The sequence below is a fragment of the Oenanthe melanoleuca genome, chromosome 25 (assembly GCF_029582105.1).
Source record: "Oenanthe melanoleuca isolate GR-GAL-2019-014 chromosome 25, OMel1.0, whole genome shotgun sequence".
Lineage (NCBI taxonomy): Eukaryota > Metazoa > Chordata > Aves > Passeriformes > Muscicapidae > Oenanthe > Oenanthe melanoleuca.
Window position 1 is genome coordinate 6,246,463 of NC_079358.1, and position 17,217 is coordinate 6,263,679.

The window sequence follows — 17,217 nt, forward strand, 5'->3', positions numbered from 1 at the left end:
CCCACAAAGGGTGGGGAGGGCCAATCAGAGCGTGAAGAGAGCGGGGCCACGCCCACTGAGAGGGGAAAGGGTTACCGTATAAGGTAAGGCCACGCCCCAAAACATGGAAACCACGCCCCTAACTAGGATCATGGCTGAGTGGCAGAGACCACGCCCCAAAACACAGAAACCACGCCCACGGGTGGAAAGAGCCAATCACGCCCACTGAGAGGCGAGGGTGTGACCATATAAAGTGTGGCCACGCCCCAAAACACAGAAACCACGCCCACAAAGCGTGGGAAGGGCCAATCAGAGAGTGAGGAGAGCAGGGGCACGCCCACTGAGAGGGGAGGGTGTGACCATATAAGGTGTGGCCACGTCCTGTTGGAAGAGACCACGCCCACAAACGAGACCACACCTGTGAGTGGCAGAGACCACGCCCCAAAACATGGAAACCACGCCCACAATAATGGGAAGAACCAATCAGAGCGTGAGGAGAGCAGGGCCACGCCCACTGAGAGGGGAGGGCATGTCCATATAAGGTGTGGCCACGTCCTGTTGGAAGAGACCACGCCCACAAACGAGACCACACCTGTGAGTGGCAGAGACCACGCCCCAAAACATGGAAACCACGCCCACAATAATGGGAAGAACCAATCAGAGCGTGAAAAGAGCAGGGCCACGCCCACTGAGAGGGGGAGGGCATGCCCATATAAGGTGTGGTCACGCCCTCATTGGCGGAGACCACGCCCCCAACTGCCACAAACCCCACCCCAAAATGGAGAAGCCACGCCCCTAAAACGTCACCGTGTCCCAGGCAGAGGCCACGCCCCAAAGCTGACCCAGGCCACGCCCACCTCAAACACCTGAGTGCTGACCACGCCCCCTAATTTGCATATCCACAAAGCCACGCCCCCAGCCCTGAGACCCCCCCCCCAAAAAACCAGACCGGACCCCAGATTCCTCTCCCAGGTTTTGTTTTTTTTTATTTTGCCCCCCCAGGCCTGGGGGTCTCGGGAGGCTCCCCCCGCCCCCCTCAGCCCTCGGTGGGGACATCGGGGACCCCCCCCGGGGGCACCTCGGGGCTCTGGGTGCCGGGGGGGGGGGCGGCTCTGATGAGGGGGGGCTGCCGGGGGGCGCCTCGCTGGGGGGGGGCAGGGTTTGGGGGGGCTCCGTGCCCGCGGGGGGGTCCTGGGGGGAGAAAAAAGGGGAGGAAGGGGTTAAAAATGGACCCCCAAAATGGGGTACACCAAAAAAAAGGGGGTTAAAAATGGACCCTCAAAATGGGGTACCCCAAAAAAAGGGGGTTAAAAATGGTCCCGAAAATGGGGTACCCCAAAGAAAGGGGGTTAAAAATGGACCCCAAAAAAGGGGTTAAAACTGCCCCCAAAATGGGGAACCCCAAAAAAGGGGGTTAAAAATGGACCCCAAATGGGATACCCCAAAAAAAGGGGGTTAAAACTGCCCCCAAAATGGGGTACCCCAAAAAAGGGGTTAAACTGCCCCCAAAATGGGGTACCCCAAAAAAAGGGGGTTAAAAATGGACCCCAAAACGGGGTACCCCAAAAAAAGGGGGTTAAAAATGCCCCCCAAAAAAGGGGTTAAAACTGCCATCAAAATGGGGAACCCCAAAAAAAGGGGGTTAAAAATGGACCCCCCAAAATGGGGTACCCCAAAAAAGGGGGGTTAAAAATGGACCCCAAATGGGGTACCCCAAAAAAAGGGGAGGGGGGGGGTCTGTGCTCACCTTGGGGGTGTCGAGGGCGGCGTCGGGGGGGGACGTGTCCCCCCCTCCCCCCGAGCTCTCCTCGTCCTCGGGGACGCTGATGAAGATGGAGGGGGGCTCCAGGTCCGACCCCCCCAAATCCGGGGGGGCTTCGGAGGGGGAGGAGCCCGAGCTGGGACCCCCCCCCGGGGCTGGGGGGCCCCCCTTGGATTTGGGCTCCTCCTCGCTGGGACGTTTCGGGGCTTTCTCCTGGGAATGGGGGGGGGGACAGGGACAGGTGAGGGGGGACCCCAAATTGTCCCTTGTCCCCATGGGGGGGGGGTCCCCAAAACCTCAGCAACCCCTGTCCTGGTGTCCTCAAAGCGTTTGGGGTCACCTTGAGCCCCCCAAAACCACCATTTTTGGGGGTCCCCAAGGATCTGGGGTCACCCTGTCCCCCTGTCCCCACCTGGCCAGGTGTCCCCCTCCCCTGTCCCCCACCCTGTCCCCACCTCTCCAGGTGTCCCCAAAGGATCTGGGGTCACCCTGACCCCCAAAATCCCAAAGCCACCGTTTTTCGGGGTCCCCAAGGGCCTGGCATCACCCTGTCCCCATGTCCCCACCTCTCCAGGTGTCCCCTCCCCTGTGTCCCCTCCCCCGTCCCCACCTCTCGAGGTATCCCCTCCCCTGTCCCCACCTCTCCAGGTGTCACCCCCCATGTCCCCTCCCCTGTCCCCACCTGTCCAGGTATCCCCTCCCCTGTCCCCACCTCTCCAGGTGTCCCCTCGGGCTCGTGGCGCGTGGTGGCCTCCAGGATGGCCATGGTGGACAGCGGGATGTGCGCTTGCTGTGACAGGGAGGGGACAGGTGACATCCCTGGCAGTGTCACCTGTCCCCTGGGGTGTGTGACATCCCCGGGAGTGTCACCTGTCCCCAGGGATGTCACTGTCCCCAGAGCGATATCCCCTGTCCTAGGGGATGCAATGTCCCCTGTCCCCATGGCTGTCCCCAGCAATGTCCCCTGTCCCCATGGCTGTCCCTTGTCCCCATGGCTGTCCCCATGGCTGTCCCCTGTCCCCATGACTGTCCCCTGTCTCCATGACTGTCCCCTGTCCCCATGGCTGTCCCCTGTCCCCATGGCTGTCCCCATGGCTGTCCCCAGCAATGTCCCCTGTCCCCATGGCTGTCCCCTGTCCCCATGGCTGTCCCCAGCAATGTCCCCTGTCCCCATGGCTGTCCCCTGTCCCCATGGCTGTCCCCTGTCTCCATGGCTGTCCCCATGGCTGTCCCCTGTCTACATGGCTGTCCCCAGCAATGTCCCCTGTCCCCATGGCTGTCCCCTGTCCCCATGGCTGTCCCCTGTCTACATGGCTGTCCCCAGCAATGTCCCCTGTCCCCATGGCTGTCCCCTGTCCCCATGGGTGTCCCCATGGCTGTCCCCTGTCCCCATGGCTGTCCCCTGTCTACATGGCTGTCCCCAGCAATGTCCCCTGTCCCCATGGCTGTCCCCTGTCCCCATGGGTGTCCCCATGGCTGTCCCCTGTCCCCATGGCTGTCCCCTGTCCCCATGGCTGTCCCCATGGCTGTCCCCAGCAATGTCCCCTGTCCCCATGGCTGTCCCCAGTGTCACCTGGTGGGGGGTCAGGGCCCGCACGTGGCTCAGCAGGGGCTCCCTCAGCTCGGGGCACTGTCCCTGTCCCACAGCAATGTCCCCTGTCCCCATGGCTGTCCCCTGTCTCCATGGCTGTCCCCTGTCCCCATGGCTGTCCCCTGTCCCAGATCAATGTCCCCTGTCCCCATGGGTGTCCCCTGTCCCCATGGCTGTCTCTGTCCCCATGGCTGTCCCTGTCCCCATGGCTGTCCCCTGTCCCCATGGGTGTTCTCTGTCCCCATGGCTGTCCCCTGTCCCCATGGCTGTCCCTGTCCCCATGGCTGTCCCTATGGCTGTCCCCTGTCCCCACGGCTGTCCCCAGTGTCACCTGGTGGGGGGTCAGGGCCCGCACGTGGCTCAGCAGGGGCTCCCTCAGCTCGGGGCACTGTCCCTGTCCCAGATCAATGTCCCCTGTCCCCATGGCTGTCCCTGTCCCCATGGCTGTCCCCTGTCCCCATGGCTGTCCCCTGTCCCCACGGCTGTCCCCAGTGTCACCTGGTGTGGTGTCAGGGCCCGCACGTGGCTCAGCAGGGGCTCCCTCAGCTCGGGGCACTGTCCCTGTCCCACAGCAATGTCCCCTGTCCCCATGGCTGTCCCTGTCCCCATGGCTGTCCCTGTCCCCATGGCTGTCCCCTGTCCCCATGGGTGTCCCCAGTGTCACCTGGTGGGGGGTCAGGGCCCGCACGTGGCTCAGCAGGGGCTCCCTCAGCTCGGGGCACTTGTCGAACACGGCGCTGAGCTGGGGCGGCGGCAGCTGCAGGATCACCTGGAAGGACTGCGGCTTCGTGCGCTGGCAGCACTTGATGAACCCCTCCCACACCTTGGGGTACTTCCACACCTGGGGACACACCTGGGGTCAGTGGGGTCACCTGGGGGTACCTGGGACACACCTGGGGTCACTGGGGTCACCTGGGACACATCTGGGGTCAGTGGGGTCACCTGGGACACCTGGGGTCAGTGGGGTCACCTGGGGTCAGTGGGGTCACTGATGAACCCCTCCCACACCTTGGGGTACTTCCACACCTGGGGACACACCTGGGGTCACCTGGGACATACCTGGGACACACCTGGGGTCACCTGAGACACACCTGGGGGGCACCTGGGACACACCTGGGGTCAGTGGGGTCACCTGGAACACACCTGGGACACACCTGGGGGTCACCTGGGACACACCTGAGGTCACCTTGGAGTCACCTGGGACACACCTGGTGTCAGTGGGGTCACCTGGGACACACCTGGGGGGCACCTGGGGGTACCTGGGACACACCTGAGACACACCTGGGGTCACCTGGGACACACCTGGTGCTAGTGGGGTCACCTGGGACACACCTGGGGTCACCTTGGAGTCACCTGGGACACACCTGGTGCTAGTGGGGTCACCTGGGACACACCTGGGACACACCTGGGGTCACCTTGGAGTCACCTGGGACACACCTGGGGTCAGTGGGGTCACCTGGGACACACCTGGGGTCAGTGGGGTCACCTGGGACACACCTGGGGGGCACCTGGGACACACCTGAGACACACCTGGGGTCACCTGGGACACACCTGGTGCTAGTGGGGTCACCTGGGACACACCTGGGGTCACCTTGGAGTCACCTGGGACACACCTGGTGCTAGTGGGGTCACCTGGGACACACCTGGGGGGCACCTGGGACACACCTGGGGGGCACCTGGGGGTCAGAACTTGATTTTTGGAGTGAATTTTGGGGTAATTCTGGAGAATTTTGGGGTCCCACACCTGTTTCATGATGAGCCTGGACAGGTGTGTGACCATGGCTGGGTCACCTGAGCACCGGGAATTTCGGGGCCAGATTTGGGGTGAATTTTGGGATAATTTCAGCGGGATTTTTTTGGGGTCATTTCAGTGGGATTTTTGCAGGAATTTTGGGATAATTTCAGTGGGATTTTAAGGGATTTTGGAGTAATTTCAGCGGGATTTTTCCAGGAATTCTGGGATAATTTCAGTGGGATTTTGGGGCCAGATTTGGGTGAATTTTGGGATAATTTCAGTGGGATTTTCGCAGGAATTCCGGGATAATTTCAGTGGGATTTCAGGGATAGGTTTGGGTGATTTTTGGGATAATTTCAGCGGGTTTTTGGGTAATTTCAGTGGGATTTTTTTTTGTATTTTGGGGTAATTTCAGCAAGATTTTCGCAGGAATTTTAGAGTAAATTTCAGTGGGATTTTCAGGAATTTTGGGATAATTTCAGTGGGATTTCAGGGCCAGTTTTGGGGTGAATTTTGGTATAATTTCAGTGGGATTTTAAGGGATTTTGGAGTAATTTCAGTGGGATTTTCCCAGAAATTCTGGGATAATTTCAGTGGGATTTTGGGGCCAGATTTGGGTGAATTTTGGGGTAATTTCAGTGGGATTTTTCCAGGAATTCCGGGATAATTTCAGTGGGATTTCAGGGATAGTTTTGGGTGATTTTTGGGATAATTTCAGCGGGATTTTTTTTTTTTTTTTTGTATTTTGGGGTAATTTCAGCAGGATTTTCGCAGGAATTTCAGAGTAAATTTCAGTGGGATTTTCAGGAAATTTGGGATAATTTCAGTGGCATTTCAGGGCCAGATTTGGGTGAATTTTGGGATAATTTCAGGGGGATTTTTGCAGGAATTTTGGGGTAATTGCAGTCAGATTTCGGGGCCAGATTTGGGTGAATTTTGGGATAATTTCAGGGGAATTTTTTTGGGATTTTGGGGTAATTCCAGCGGGATTTTCGCAGGAATTTCGGGATAATTTCAGTGGGATATCAGGGCCAGTTTTGGGGTGAATTCTGGGGTAATTTCAGTGGGATTTTGGGTAATTGCAGCAGGATTATTTTGGAATTTTTGGGGTAATTTCAGCAGGATTTTGGCTAATTTCAGAGAGATTTTTAAATTATTTTTGGCTATTTCCAGTGGGATTTTTTTTTTTAATTTTTGGGGGTAATTCCAGCGGGATTTTTTGAATTTTTTTCTAATTCCAGCGAGATTTTTTTTGTATTTTGGGGAAATTCCAGCTGGATTTTTTTGGTATTTTTGGCCAATTCCAGCGGGATTTTTTGGGGGATTTTGGGGTAATTTCAGTGGGATTTTTTGGTATTTTTGGAAATTTGCAGCGAAATTTTTTTTGTATTTTGGGGAAATTCCACAGGGATTATTTGGGGATTTTTGGGGTAATTTCAGTGGGATTTTGGCTAATTTGAGTGGGATTTTTTTTGCATTTTGGATAATTTCAGTGGGATTTTTTAAGCATTTTTGACTAATTCCAGTGGGATTTTTTGGTATTCTTGGCTAATTCCAGTGGGATTATTTTTGTATTTTGGGGTAATTCCACTGGGATTATTTGGGGATTTTGGGGGTAATTTCAGTGGGATTTTTATTTTTTTGTATTTTTGGCTAATTTCAATGGGATTTTTTTTGTATTTTGGGGTAATTTCAGGGGGATTTCTGGGCCAATTTTGGGGTGAATTTTGGGGTAATTCCACCAAGATTTTTTGGGGATTTTTGGGGTAATTTCAGCCGGATTTTCGCAGGAATTTTGGGATAATTTCAGTAGGATTTCAGGGACACTTCTGGATGATTTTGGGGGTAATTTCAGTGAGATTTTCGCAGAAATTTTGGGGTAATTTCAGGATCAATTTTGGGGTGAATTTTGGTGTAATTCCAGCAGGATTTTTTTGTATTTTTGGGTAATTCCAGCGGGATTTTTTTATATTTTTGGCTAATTCCAGTGGGATTTTTTGGGGGATTTTGGGGTAATTTCAGTGGGATTTTCGCAGGAATTTTGGGGTAAATTCAGTGGGATTTTGGGGCCAGATTTGGGGTGATTTTTAGGATAATTTCAGGGGGATTTTTGCAGGAATTCTGTGATAATTTCAGGGATAGTTTTGGGTGATTTTTGGGGTAATTTCAGGTAATTTCAGCAGGATTTTTGAAGGAATTCTGGGATAATTTCAGTGAGATTTCAGGAATAGTTTGGGGTGAATTCTGGGGTAATTTCAGCGGGTTTTTGGGTAATTTCAGCGGGACTTTTTTTGTATTTTGGGGTACTTTCAGTGGGATTTTCGCAGGAATTTTAGAGTAAATTTCAGTGGGATTTTCAGGAATTTTGGGGTAAATTCAGTGGGATTTTGGGACCAGTTCTGGGTGAATTTTGGGGAAATTTCAGTGGAATTTTTTTGGGATTTTGGGGTAATTTCAGTGGGATTTTCGCAGGAATTTTGGGATAATTTCAGTGGGTTTTCAGGGCCAGTTTTGGGTGAATTCTGGGAAAATTTCAGGGGGATTTTGGGGCCAGATTTGGGTGAATTCTGGGAAAATTTCAGCAGGTTTTTGGTTAATTTCCGCGGGATTTTTTGGGGGATTTTTGGGGTAATTTCAGGGGGATTTTGGGGCCAGATTTGGGTGAATTTTAGGATAATTTCAGCGGGATTTTGGCTAATTTGAGTGGGATTTTTTTTTTGTATTTTGGGTAATTTCAGCGGGATTTTTTAGGCATTTTTCACTAATTCCAGTGGGATTTTTTGGTATTTTTGGGTAATTCCAGTGGGATTTTTTTTTATTTTTGGCCAATCCCAGCAGGATAATTTTGATATTTTTGGGTAATTCCAGCTGGATTTTTTTTGTATTTTTGGCTAATCCCAGGGGGATTTTTTGGGGGATTTTGGGATGATTTCAGGACCAGTTTTGGGGTGAATTTTTGGCTATTTCCAGCGGGATTTTTTTGCATTTTTGTCCAACCCCAGGGGGATTTTTTGTTGCTCTGGGGTGTCCCCCACCTGTTTCATGATGAGGCGGGACAGGATGTTCATGACGGAGCCGCCCAGGCGCGGGTACATGGTCAGGAGCACCCTGAGCACCGGGAATTCCGGGGCCAGGCTGGGGCAGTTCTGGGGTCATTTCAGGGGGATTTTGGGGCCAGATTTGGGGGAATTTTGGGGTAATTTCAGTGGAATTTTTTTTGGATTTTGGGGTAATTTCAGCAGGATTTTTGTAGGAATTTTGGGGTAATTTCAAAGGGTTTTTGGGGCCAGATTTGGGTGAATTTTGGGGTCATTTCAGTGGAATTTTTTTGGGATTTAGGGGTAATTTCAGTGGGATTTTCGCAGGAATTTTGGGTTAATTTCAGTGGGTTTTCAGGGCCAGTTTTGGGTGAATTCTGGGAAAATTTCAGCGGGTTTTTGGTTCATTTCCGTGGGATTTTTTTGGGGATTTTTGGGGTAATTTCAGGGGGATTTTGGGGCCAGATTTGGGTGAATTTTGGGATAATTTCAGCGGGTTTTTGGGTAATTTCAGCGGGATTTTTGGGGGATTTTTGGGGTAATTTTAGTGGGATTTTTGCAGGAATTTTGGGGTAATTTCAAAGGGTTTTTGGGGCCAGATTTGGGTGAATTTTGGGGTAATTTCAGTGGAATTTTTTTTGGATTTTGGGGTAATTTCAGCGGGATTTTCGCAGGAATTTTGGGGTAATTTCTGGGGGATTTTGGGGCCAGATTTGGGTGAATTTTGGGGTAATTTCAGTGGAATTTTTTTGGGATTTTGGGGTAATTTCAGCGGGATTTTTGCAGGAATTCTGTGATAATTTCAATGGGATTTCAGGAACAGTTTTGGGGTGATTTTTGGGGTAATTTCAGTGGGATTTTGGCTAATTTGAGTGGGATTTTTTTTTGTATTTTGGGTAATTTCAGCGGGATTTTTTACGCATTTTTTACTAATTCCAGTGGGATTTTTTGGCATTTTTGACTAATTCCAGTGGGATTTTTTGGTATTTTTGGGTAATCCCAGCAGGATATTTTTGATATTTTTGGCTAATTCCAGTGGGATTTTTTTATATTTTTGGGTAATTCCAGTGGGATTTTTTGGGGGATTTTGAGGTAATTTCAGGACCAGTTTTGGGGTGAATTTTGGGGTAATCCCAGCGGGATTTTTTGTTGCTCTGGGGTGTCCCACACCTGTTTCATGATGAGGCGGGACAGGATGTTCATGACGGAGCCGCCCAGGCGCGGGTACATGGTCAGGAGCACCCTGAGCACCGGGAATTCCAGGGCCAGTCTGGGGCAGTTCTGGGGTCATTTCAGGGGGATTTTGGGGCCAGATTTGGGTGAATTTTGGGATAATTTCAGCGGGTTTTTGGGTAATTTCAGCGGGATTTTTGGGGGATTTTTGGGGTAATTTTAGTGGGATTTTTGCAGGAATTTTGGGGTAATTTCAAAGGGTTTTTGGGGCCAGTTTTGTGTGAATTTTGGGGTAATTTCAGTGGAATTTTTTTGGGATTTTGGGGTAATTTCAGCGGGATTTTTGTAGGAATTTTGGGGTAATTTCAAAGGGTTTTTGGGGCCAGATTTGGGTGAATTTTGGGGTCATTTCAGTGGAATTTTTTTGGGATTTTGGGGTAATTTCAGTGGGATTTTTGTAGGAATTTTGGGGTAATTTCAAAGGGTTTTTGGGGCCAGATTTGGGTGAATTTTGGGGTAATTTCAGTGGAATTTTTTTGGGATTTTGGGGTAATTTCAGTGGGATTTTCGCAGGAATTTTGGGATAATTTCAGTGGGATTTCAGGGCCAGTTTTGGGGTGAATTCTGGGGTAATTTCAGCGGGATTTTGGGTAATTTCAGCGGGAGGTTTTTGGAATTTTTGGGGTAATTCCATCAGGATTTTTTGGTATTTTTGGCCAGTTCCAGCTGGATCTTTTGGGGGATTTTTGGGGTAATTTCAGCGGGATTTTTTTTGCATTTTTAGCCAACCCCAGCGGGATTTTTTGTTGCTCTGGGGTGTCCCACACCTGTTTCATGATGAGGCGGGACAGGATGTTCATGACGAAGCCGCCCAGGCGCGGGTACATGGTCAGGGCCTGGATCACCGTGCGCATCAGCAGCATCGGCAGCGGGCTCTGCTCCATCAGCTGCTGCATCACCACCGCCAGCACCTCCGACGTGTACACGTTCCTCTCGGCGAAACACAGGTTGGTGGCTGCGGGGAGAGTCACTGGGAGGGACTGGGAGGGACTGGAGGGACTGGGAGGGAATGGGAGGGACTGGGAGGGACTGGGAGGAACTGGGAGGGGAGTGGGAGGGACTGGGAGGGACTGGGATGTGTACACGTTCCTCTCGGCGAAACACAGGTTGGTGGCTGCGGGGAGAGTCACTGGGAGGGACTGGGAGGGACTGGGAGGGGTGGGAGGGGACTGGGAGGGACTGGGAGAGACTGGGAGGGAGCTGGGAGGGGATTGGGAGGGACTGGGAGGGGACTGGGAGGGACTGGGAGGGGAGTGGAGGGACTCAAATGGCACTGGGAGGGACTGGGAGGGACTGGGAGGGACTGGAGTCCATGGACAGGGGTCCCATGTCCCCCTCACTTCTGTCCCGTGTGTCCCCCCGTGTCCCTGTCACCTCCTGGATGTCCCCATGGTGTCCCTGTCCCCATGGTGTCCCCATGTCCCCCTGGTGTCCCCATGTCCCCCTGGTGTCCCCATGGTGTCCCACCTTTGATGATGGATTTCATGTCACACTTGGACAGGTGTCCTGTGTCCCCCTGTGTCAGTGTCACCCCCTGGTGTCCCCCTGGTGTCCCCAAGTCCCCATGGTGTCCCACCTTTGATGATGGATTTCATGTCACACTTGGAGCAGTCCATGCACAGTGTCCTGTGTCCCCCTGTGTCAGTGTCACCCCCTGGCTGTCCCTGTCATTCCCTGGTGTCCCCTGTCCCTGTCCCACCTTTGATGATGGATTTCATGTCACACTTGGAGGAGTCGATGTTGTGCAGGGCGATCAGCAGCTCCCCGGGGTTCAGCGGGGACACGGCCGAGGCGCCGTCACCTGCGGGGACAGGGACAGGGACAGGGACACGGGGGTGACAGGGACATGGGGGTGACAGGGACAGGGACAGGGACACAGGGGTGACAGGGACACGGGGGTGACAGGGATGGGCCAGGGACAGGGACATGGGACAGAGACAGGGACACCGGGGTGACAGGGACAGGGACAGAGCAGGGACAGGGACAGGGCACGGGGACAGGGACAGGGACAAGGACACGGGGGTGACAGGGACATGGGGGTGACAGGGATGGGACAGGGACATGGCGGTGACAGGGACAGGGACAGGGACATGGACACAGGGACACGGGGGTGACAGGGACAGGGACAGGGGCAGGGACACAGGGGTGACAGGGACAGGGACAGGGACACAGGGACATGGGGGGGACAGGGAAGGGACAGAGACAGGGACACGGGGGTGACAGGGACAGGGACAGGGGTGACAGGGACACAGGGGTGACAGGGACACGGGGGTGACAGGGACAGGGACAGGGACACAGGGACACCGGGGTGACAGGGACAGGGACAGAGACACCGGGACAGGGACAGGGACACGGGGGTGACAGGGACAGGGACAGGGACACGGGGGGGACAGGGACACCGGGGGGACAGGGACACGGGGGTGACAGGGACAGGGACATGGGGACAGGGACACAGGGGTGACAGGGATGGGACAGGGACACAGGGGGGACAGGGACAGAGAGGGGACAGGGACAGGGACACAGGGGTGACAGGGACACGGGGGTGACACAGGACAGGGACATGGGGGTGACAGGGACGGGACAGGGACAGGGACCGGGGGTGACAGGGACAGGGACAGAGCGGTGACAGGGATGGGAACAGGGACAGGGAATACAGGGGTGACAGGGGACAGGGGCTGTGTCACACTCCTGGGGTGGCCCTGGGGCCACCCTGTGCTCCCACAGCCCCTCCTGGGATGTCACAGTGTCCCCAACCCCTGCGATGTCCCCAGTCCCACTCCAGGGCTCTCCCATGTCCCCAAGCCATCCCCAGGCTGTCCCCAAGCTGTCCCATGTCCCCAGACTGTCCCCAGCTGTCCCCAAGCCATCCTCACTGTCCCCAGACTGTCCCCATTGCCCCCAGACTGTCCCCATTGTCCCCTCACCGTGCTGAGTCCCGAGACTGTCCCCAGTGTCCCCAGACTGTCCCCAGTGTCCCCAGCCATCCCCATTGTCCCACTGTCCCCAGACTGTCCCCAGCCATCCCCACCGTCCCCAGTGTCCCCACTGTCCCCAGACTGTCCCCATTGTCCCCATCCATCCCCAGTGTCCCCAGACTGTCCCCAAAGTGTCCCCTCACCGTGCTGAGTCCCCAGACTGTCCCCAGTGTCCTCTCACTGTGCTGAGTCCCCAGCTGTCCCCAGCCATCCCCATTGTCCCCAGACTGTCCCCAGCCATCCCCACTGTCCCCAAAGTGTCCCCTCACCGTACTGTGTCCCCAGGCTGTCCCCAAACTGTCCCCAGACTGTCCCCAGTGTCCCCAGGCTGTCCCCTCACCGTGCTGAGTCCCCAGACTCTCTCTATTGTCCCCAGAGGGTCCCCAGACTGTTCCCAGCCATTCCCAGTGTCCCCAGACTGTCCCCAGCTGTCCCCTCACCGTGCTGGGTCCCCAGACTGTCTCTATTGTCCCCAGACTGTCCCCAGACTGTCCCCAGTGTCCCCATTGTCCCCAGACTGTCCCCAGTGTCCCCTCACCGTGCTGTGTCCCCAGACTGTCCCCAGTGTCCCCAGACTGTCCCCAGCCATCCCCACTGTCCCCATTGTCCCCAGGCTGTCCCCCGTGTCCCCAGTGTCCCCTCACCGTGCTGTGTCCCCAGCTGTCCCCAGCCATCCCCACTGTCCCCAGTGTCCCCAGACTGTCCCCAAACTGTCCCCTCACCGTGCTGAGTCCCCAGACTGTCCCCAGTGTCCCCAGACTGTTCCCTCACCGTGCTGGGTCCCCAGACTGTCCCCATTGTCCCCAGACTGTCCCCATTGTCCCCAGACTGTCCCCAGTGTCCCCTCACCGTGCTGTGTCCCCAGACTGTCCCCACTGTCCCCAGACTGTCCCCAGTGTCCCCTCACCGTGCTGTGTCCCCAGACTGTCCCCATTGTCCCCAGACTGTCCCCAGTGTCCCCTCACCGTGCTGAGTCCCCAGACTGTCCCCAGTGTCCCCAGACTGTCCCCAGTGTCCCCTCACCGTGCTGAGTCCCCAGACTGTCCCCATTGTCCCCAGACTGTCCCCACTGTCCCCACTGTCCCCATTGTCCCCAGACTGTCCCCAGTGTCCCCTCACCGTGCTGAGTCCCCAGACTGTCCCCACTGTCCCCAGACTGTCCCCATTGTCCCCAGACTGTCCCCAGACTGTCCCCTCACCGTGCTGTGTCCCCAGACTGTCCCCACTGTCCCCAGACTGTCCCCAGTGTCCCCAGTGTCCCCAGACTGTCCCCATTGTCCCCAGACTGTCCCCAAAGTGTCCCCTCACCGTGCTGTGTCCCCAGACTGTCCCCACTGTCCCCAAACTGTCCCCATTGTCCCCAGACTGTCCCCAGTGTCCCCTCACCGTGCTGTGTCCCCAGCTGTCCCCAGCCATCCCCACTGCCCCCATTGTCCCCAGACTGTCCCCAGACTGTCCCCAGACTGTCCCCAGACTGTCCCCAGACTGTCCCCATTGTCCCCACTGTCCCCCGTGTCCCCACTGTCCCCATTGTCCCCAGACTGTCCCCAGTGTCCCCTCACCGTGCTGTGTCCCCAGACTGTCCCCATTGTCCCCAGACTGTCCCCAGTGTCCCCTCACCGTGCTGTGTCCCCAGCAGCCGGTTGAACACCTCCTTCACCACGATGGGGTTGAGTTTGATGAGTTTGGGCAGGGCCTGGATCACCTCCTTCTGCAGTGACAACAGCCCCGCTCAGCCCGGGTGACACCGGGTGACACCGGGTGACAGCGGGGGGAGGTGACAAAGGCCACACCCACCTTCTCCAGCCCGTTGAGCACCGGGATCAGGAACCGCACGTCCGGCAGCCGCTTGTGGTACAGATCCCGGACCCGCTTCACCAGCTCGGGGGAGGGGGGCACTGCGGGGAGGGGGGAGGGGACACTGGTGACGTCACTGCCACCCCCGGGTGTCCCCCCCCCCCCGGGGTGTCCCCGCGCCCACCTTTGTCCGTCAGGCTGTGCAGGCAGCGCGTCACCAGCGTCTCGGCGCCCTTGGGGCAGTTCTCCACCAGCAGCAGCAGCTCGGGGGAGTTCATGCCCATGCCGCGGATCTGGGCAGGGATTACAGAGAATCCCCCGAAATTAACCGAAATCTGCATTTCTGAACCCAAAATTAACAAAAATCTGCATCTCTGTAAACCCAAAATTAACAAAAATCTGCATTTCTAAACCCGAAATTAACCGAAATCTGCATTTCTGAACCCGAAATTAACCGAAATCTGCATTTCTGTAAACCCAAAATTATCAAAAATCTGCATTTCTGTAAACCCAAAATCACAAATTATCACTGGGGAGTTCATGCCCATCCCGCGGATCTGAGCAGGGAACACCCGAAATTAACCGAAATCTGCATTTCTAAACCCAAAATTATCAAAAATCTGCATCTCTGTAGACCCAAAATTAACAAACATCTGCATTTCTGTAAACCCAAAATTAACCGAAATCTGCATTTCTGTAAACCCAAAATCACAAACTGTCACTGGGGAGTTCATGCCCATGCCGCGGATCTGGGCAGGAATTACAGAGAATCACCCGAAATTAACCGAAATCTGCATTTCTAAACCCAAAATTAACAAAAATCTGCATTTCTAAACCCAAAATTAACCGAAATCTGCATCTCTGTAAACCCAAAATTAACCGAAATCTGCATTTCTGTAAACCCAAAATCACAAACTGTCACTGGGGAGTTCATGCCCATGCCGTGGATCTGAGCAGGAAACACCCGAAATTAACCAAAATCTGCATTTCTAAACCCAAAATTAACAAAAATCTGCATTTCTGTAAACCCAAAATTAACAAAAATCTGCATCTCTGTAAACCCCAAAATTAACAAAAATCTGCATTTCTAAACCCAAAATTAACAAAAATCTGCATTTCTGTAAACCCAAAATCACAAATTGTCACTGGGGAGTTCATGCCCATGCCGCGGATCTGAACAGGAAACACCCGAAATTAACTGAAATCTGCATTTCTAAACCCAAAATCACCCAAAATTAACCGAAATCTGCATCTCTGTAAACCCAGAATTAACCGAAATCTGCATTTCTAAACCCAAAATTAACAAAAATCTGCATCTCTGTAAACACAAAATCACCCAAAATTAACCGAAATCTGCATTTCTAAACCCAAAATTAACAAAAATCTGCATTTCTAAACCCAAAATTAAGCGAAATCTGCATTTCTGTAAACCCCAAATCACAAATTGTCACTGGGGAGTTCATGCCCACGCCGAGGATCTGAGCAGGGAACAGCCGAAATTAACCGAAATCTGCATTTCTGAACCCAAAATTAACAAAAATCTGCATCTCTGTAAACCCAAAATTAACAAAAATCTGCATTTCTAAACCCAAAATTAACCAAAATCTGCATTTCTAAACCCAAAATTATCAAAAATCTGCATTTCTGTAAACCCCAAATCACAAATTGTCACTGGGGAGTTCGTGCCCATGCCGCGGATCTGAGCAGGGAACAGCCGAAATTAACCGAAATCTGCATTTCTAAACCCAAAATTAACCGAAATCTGCATCTCTGTAAACCCAAAATTAACCGAAATCTGCATTTCTAAACCCAAGATTAACCGAAATCTGCATTTCTGTAAACCCAAAATTAACAAAAATCTGCATTTCTAAACCCAAGATTAACCGAAATCTGCATCTCTGTAAACCCAAAATTAACAAAAATCTGCACTTCTAAACCCAAAATTAACCGAAATCTGCATTTCTGTAAACCCAAAATTATCAAAAATCTGCATTTCTGTAAACCCAAAATCACAAATTGTCACTGGGGAGTTTGTGCCCATGCCGCGGATCTGAGCAGGGATTACAGAGAATCACCCGAAATTAACCGAAATCTGCATTTCTGAACCCGAAATTAACCGAAATCTGCATTTCTGTAAACCCAAAATTATCAAAAATCTGCATTTCTGTAAACCCAAAATCACAAATTGTCACTGGGGAGTTCATGCCCATGCCGCGGATCTGAGCAGGGAACACCCGAAATTAACCGAAATCTGCATTTCTAAACCCGAAATTAACCGAAATCTGCATTTCTGTAAACCCAAAATTAACCGAAATATGCATTTCTAAACCCAAAATTAACAAAAATCTGCATTTCTGTAAACCCAAAATGACCCAAAATTAACCAAAATCTGCATTTCTATAAACCCAAAATCACCCAAAATTAACCGAAATCTGCATTTCTAAACCCAAAATTAACCGAAATCTGCATTTCTGTAAACCCAAAAATTAATCACAAACTGTCACTGGGGAGTTCATGCCCACGCCGTGGATCTGAGCAGGGAACAGCCGAAATTAACCGAAATCTGCATTTCTAAACCCAAAATTAACCGAAATCTGCATCTCTGTAAACCCAAAATTAACAAAAATCTGCATTTCTAAACCCAAAATTAACCAAAATCTGCATCTCTGTATACCCAAAATCACAAATTGTCACTGGGGAGTTCGTGCCCATGCCGCGGATCTGGGCAGGGAACAGCTGAAATTAACCGAAATCTGCATTTCTGAACCCGAAATTAACCGAAATCTGCATTTCTAAACCCAAAATTAACCGAAATCTGCATCTCTGTAAACCCAAAATTATCAAAAATATGCATTTCTAAACCCAAAATTAACCGAAATCTGCATTTCTGTAAACCCAAAATTAATCACAAACTGTCACTGGGGAGTTCATGCCCATGCCGCGGATCTGGGCAGGAATGACACGAAATGACCCAAAATTAACCGAAATCTGCATTTCTGAACCCAAAATTAACAAAAATCTGCATCTCTGAAAACCCAAAATTAACAAAAATCTGCATCTCTGTAAACCCAAAATTAACAAAAATCTGCATTTCTGTAAACCCAAAA

At 52.7% G+C, this 17,217-nt stretch overlaps 1 protein-coding gene across 1 annotated transcript in view; it reads right to left on the reverse strand.

Annotated features, from left to right (window-relative positions):
* Positions 1-24: 24 nt before the first annotated feature.
* SYMPK (symplekin scaffold protein) overlaps positions 25-17,217 on the reverse strand; it is a 40,557-nt gene continuing 23,364 nt past the window's right edge. Inside the window, exons 9-18 of the mRNA XM_056510861.1 lie at positions 14,295-14,403; positions 14,111-14,211; positions 13,934-14,024; positions 11,038-11,139; positions 10,106-10,293; positions 3,997-4,173; positions 2,454-2,531; positions 1,727-1,954; positions 929-1,170; positions 25-55 (exon numbers count right to left, since the gene is read on the reverse strand). Coding sequence (XP_056366836.1) covers positions 25-55; positions 929-1,170; positions 1,727-1,954; positions 2,454-2,531; positions 3,997-4,173; positions 10,106-10,293; positions 11,038-11,139; positions 13,934-14,024; positions 14,111-14,211; positions 14,295-14,403 — 1,347 coding nt within the window. The remainder of the gene's footprint in view (positions 56-928; positions 1,171-1,726; positions 1,955-2,453; positions 2,532-3,996; positions 4,174-10,105; positions 10,294-11,037; positions 11,140-13,933; positions 14,025-14,110; positions 14,212-14,294; positions 14,404-17,217) is intronic.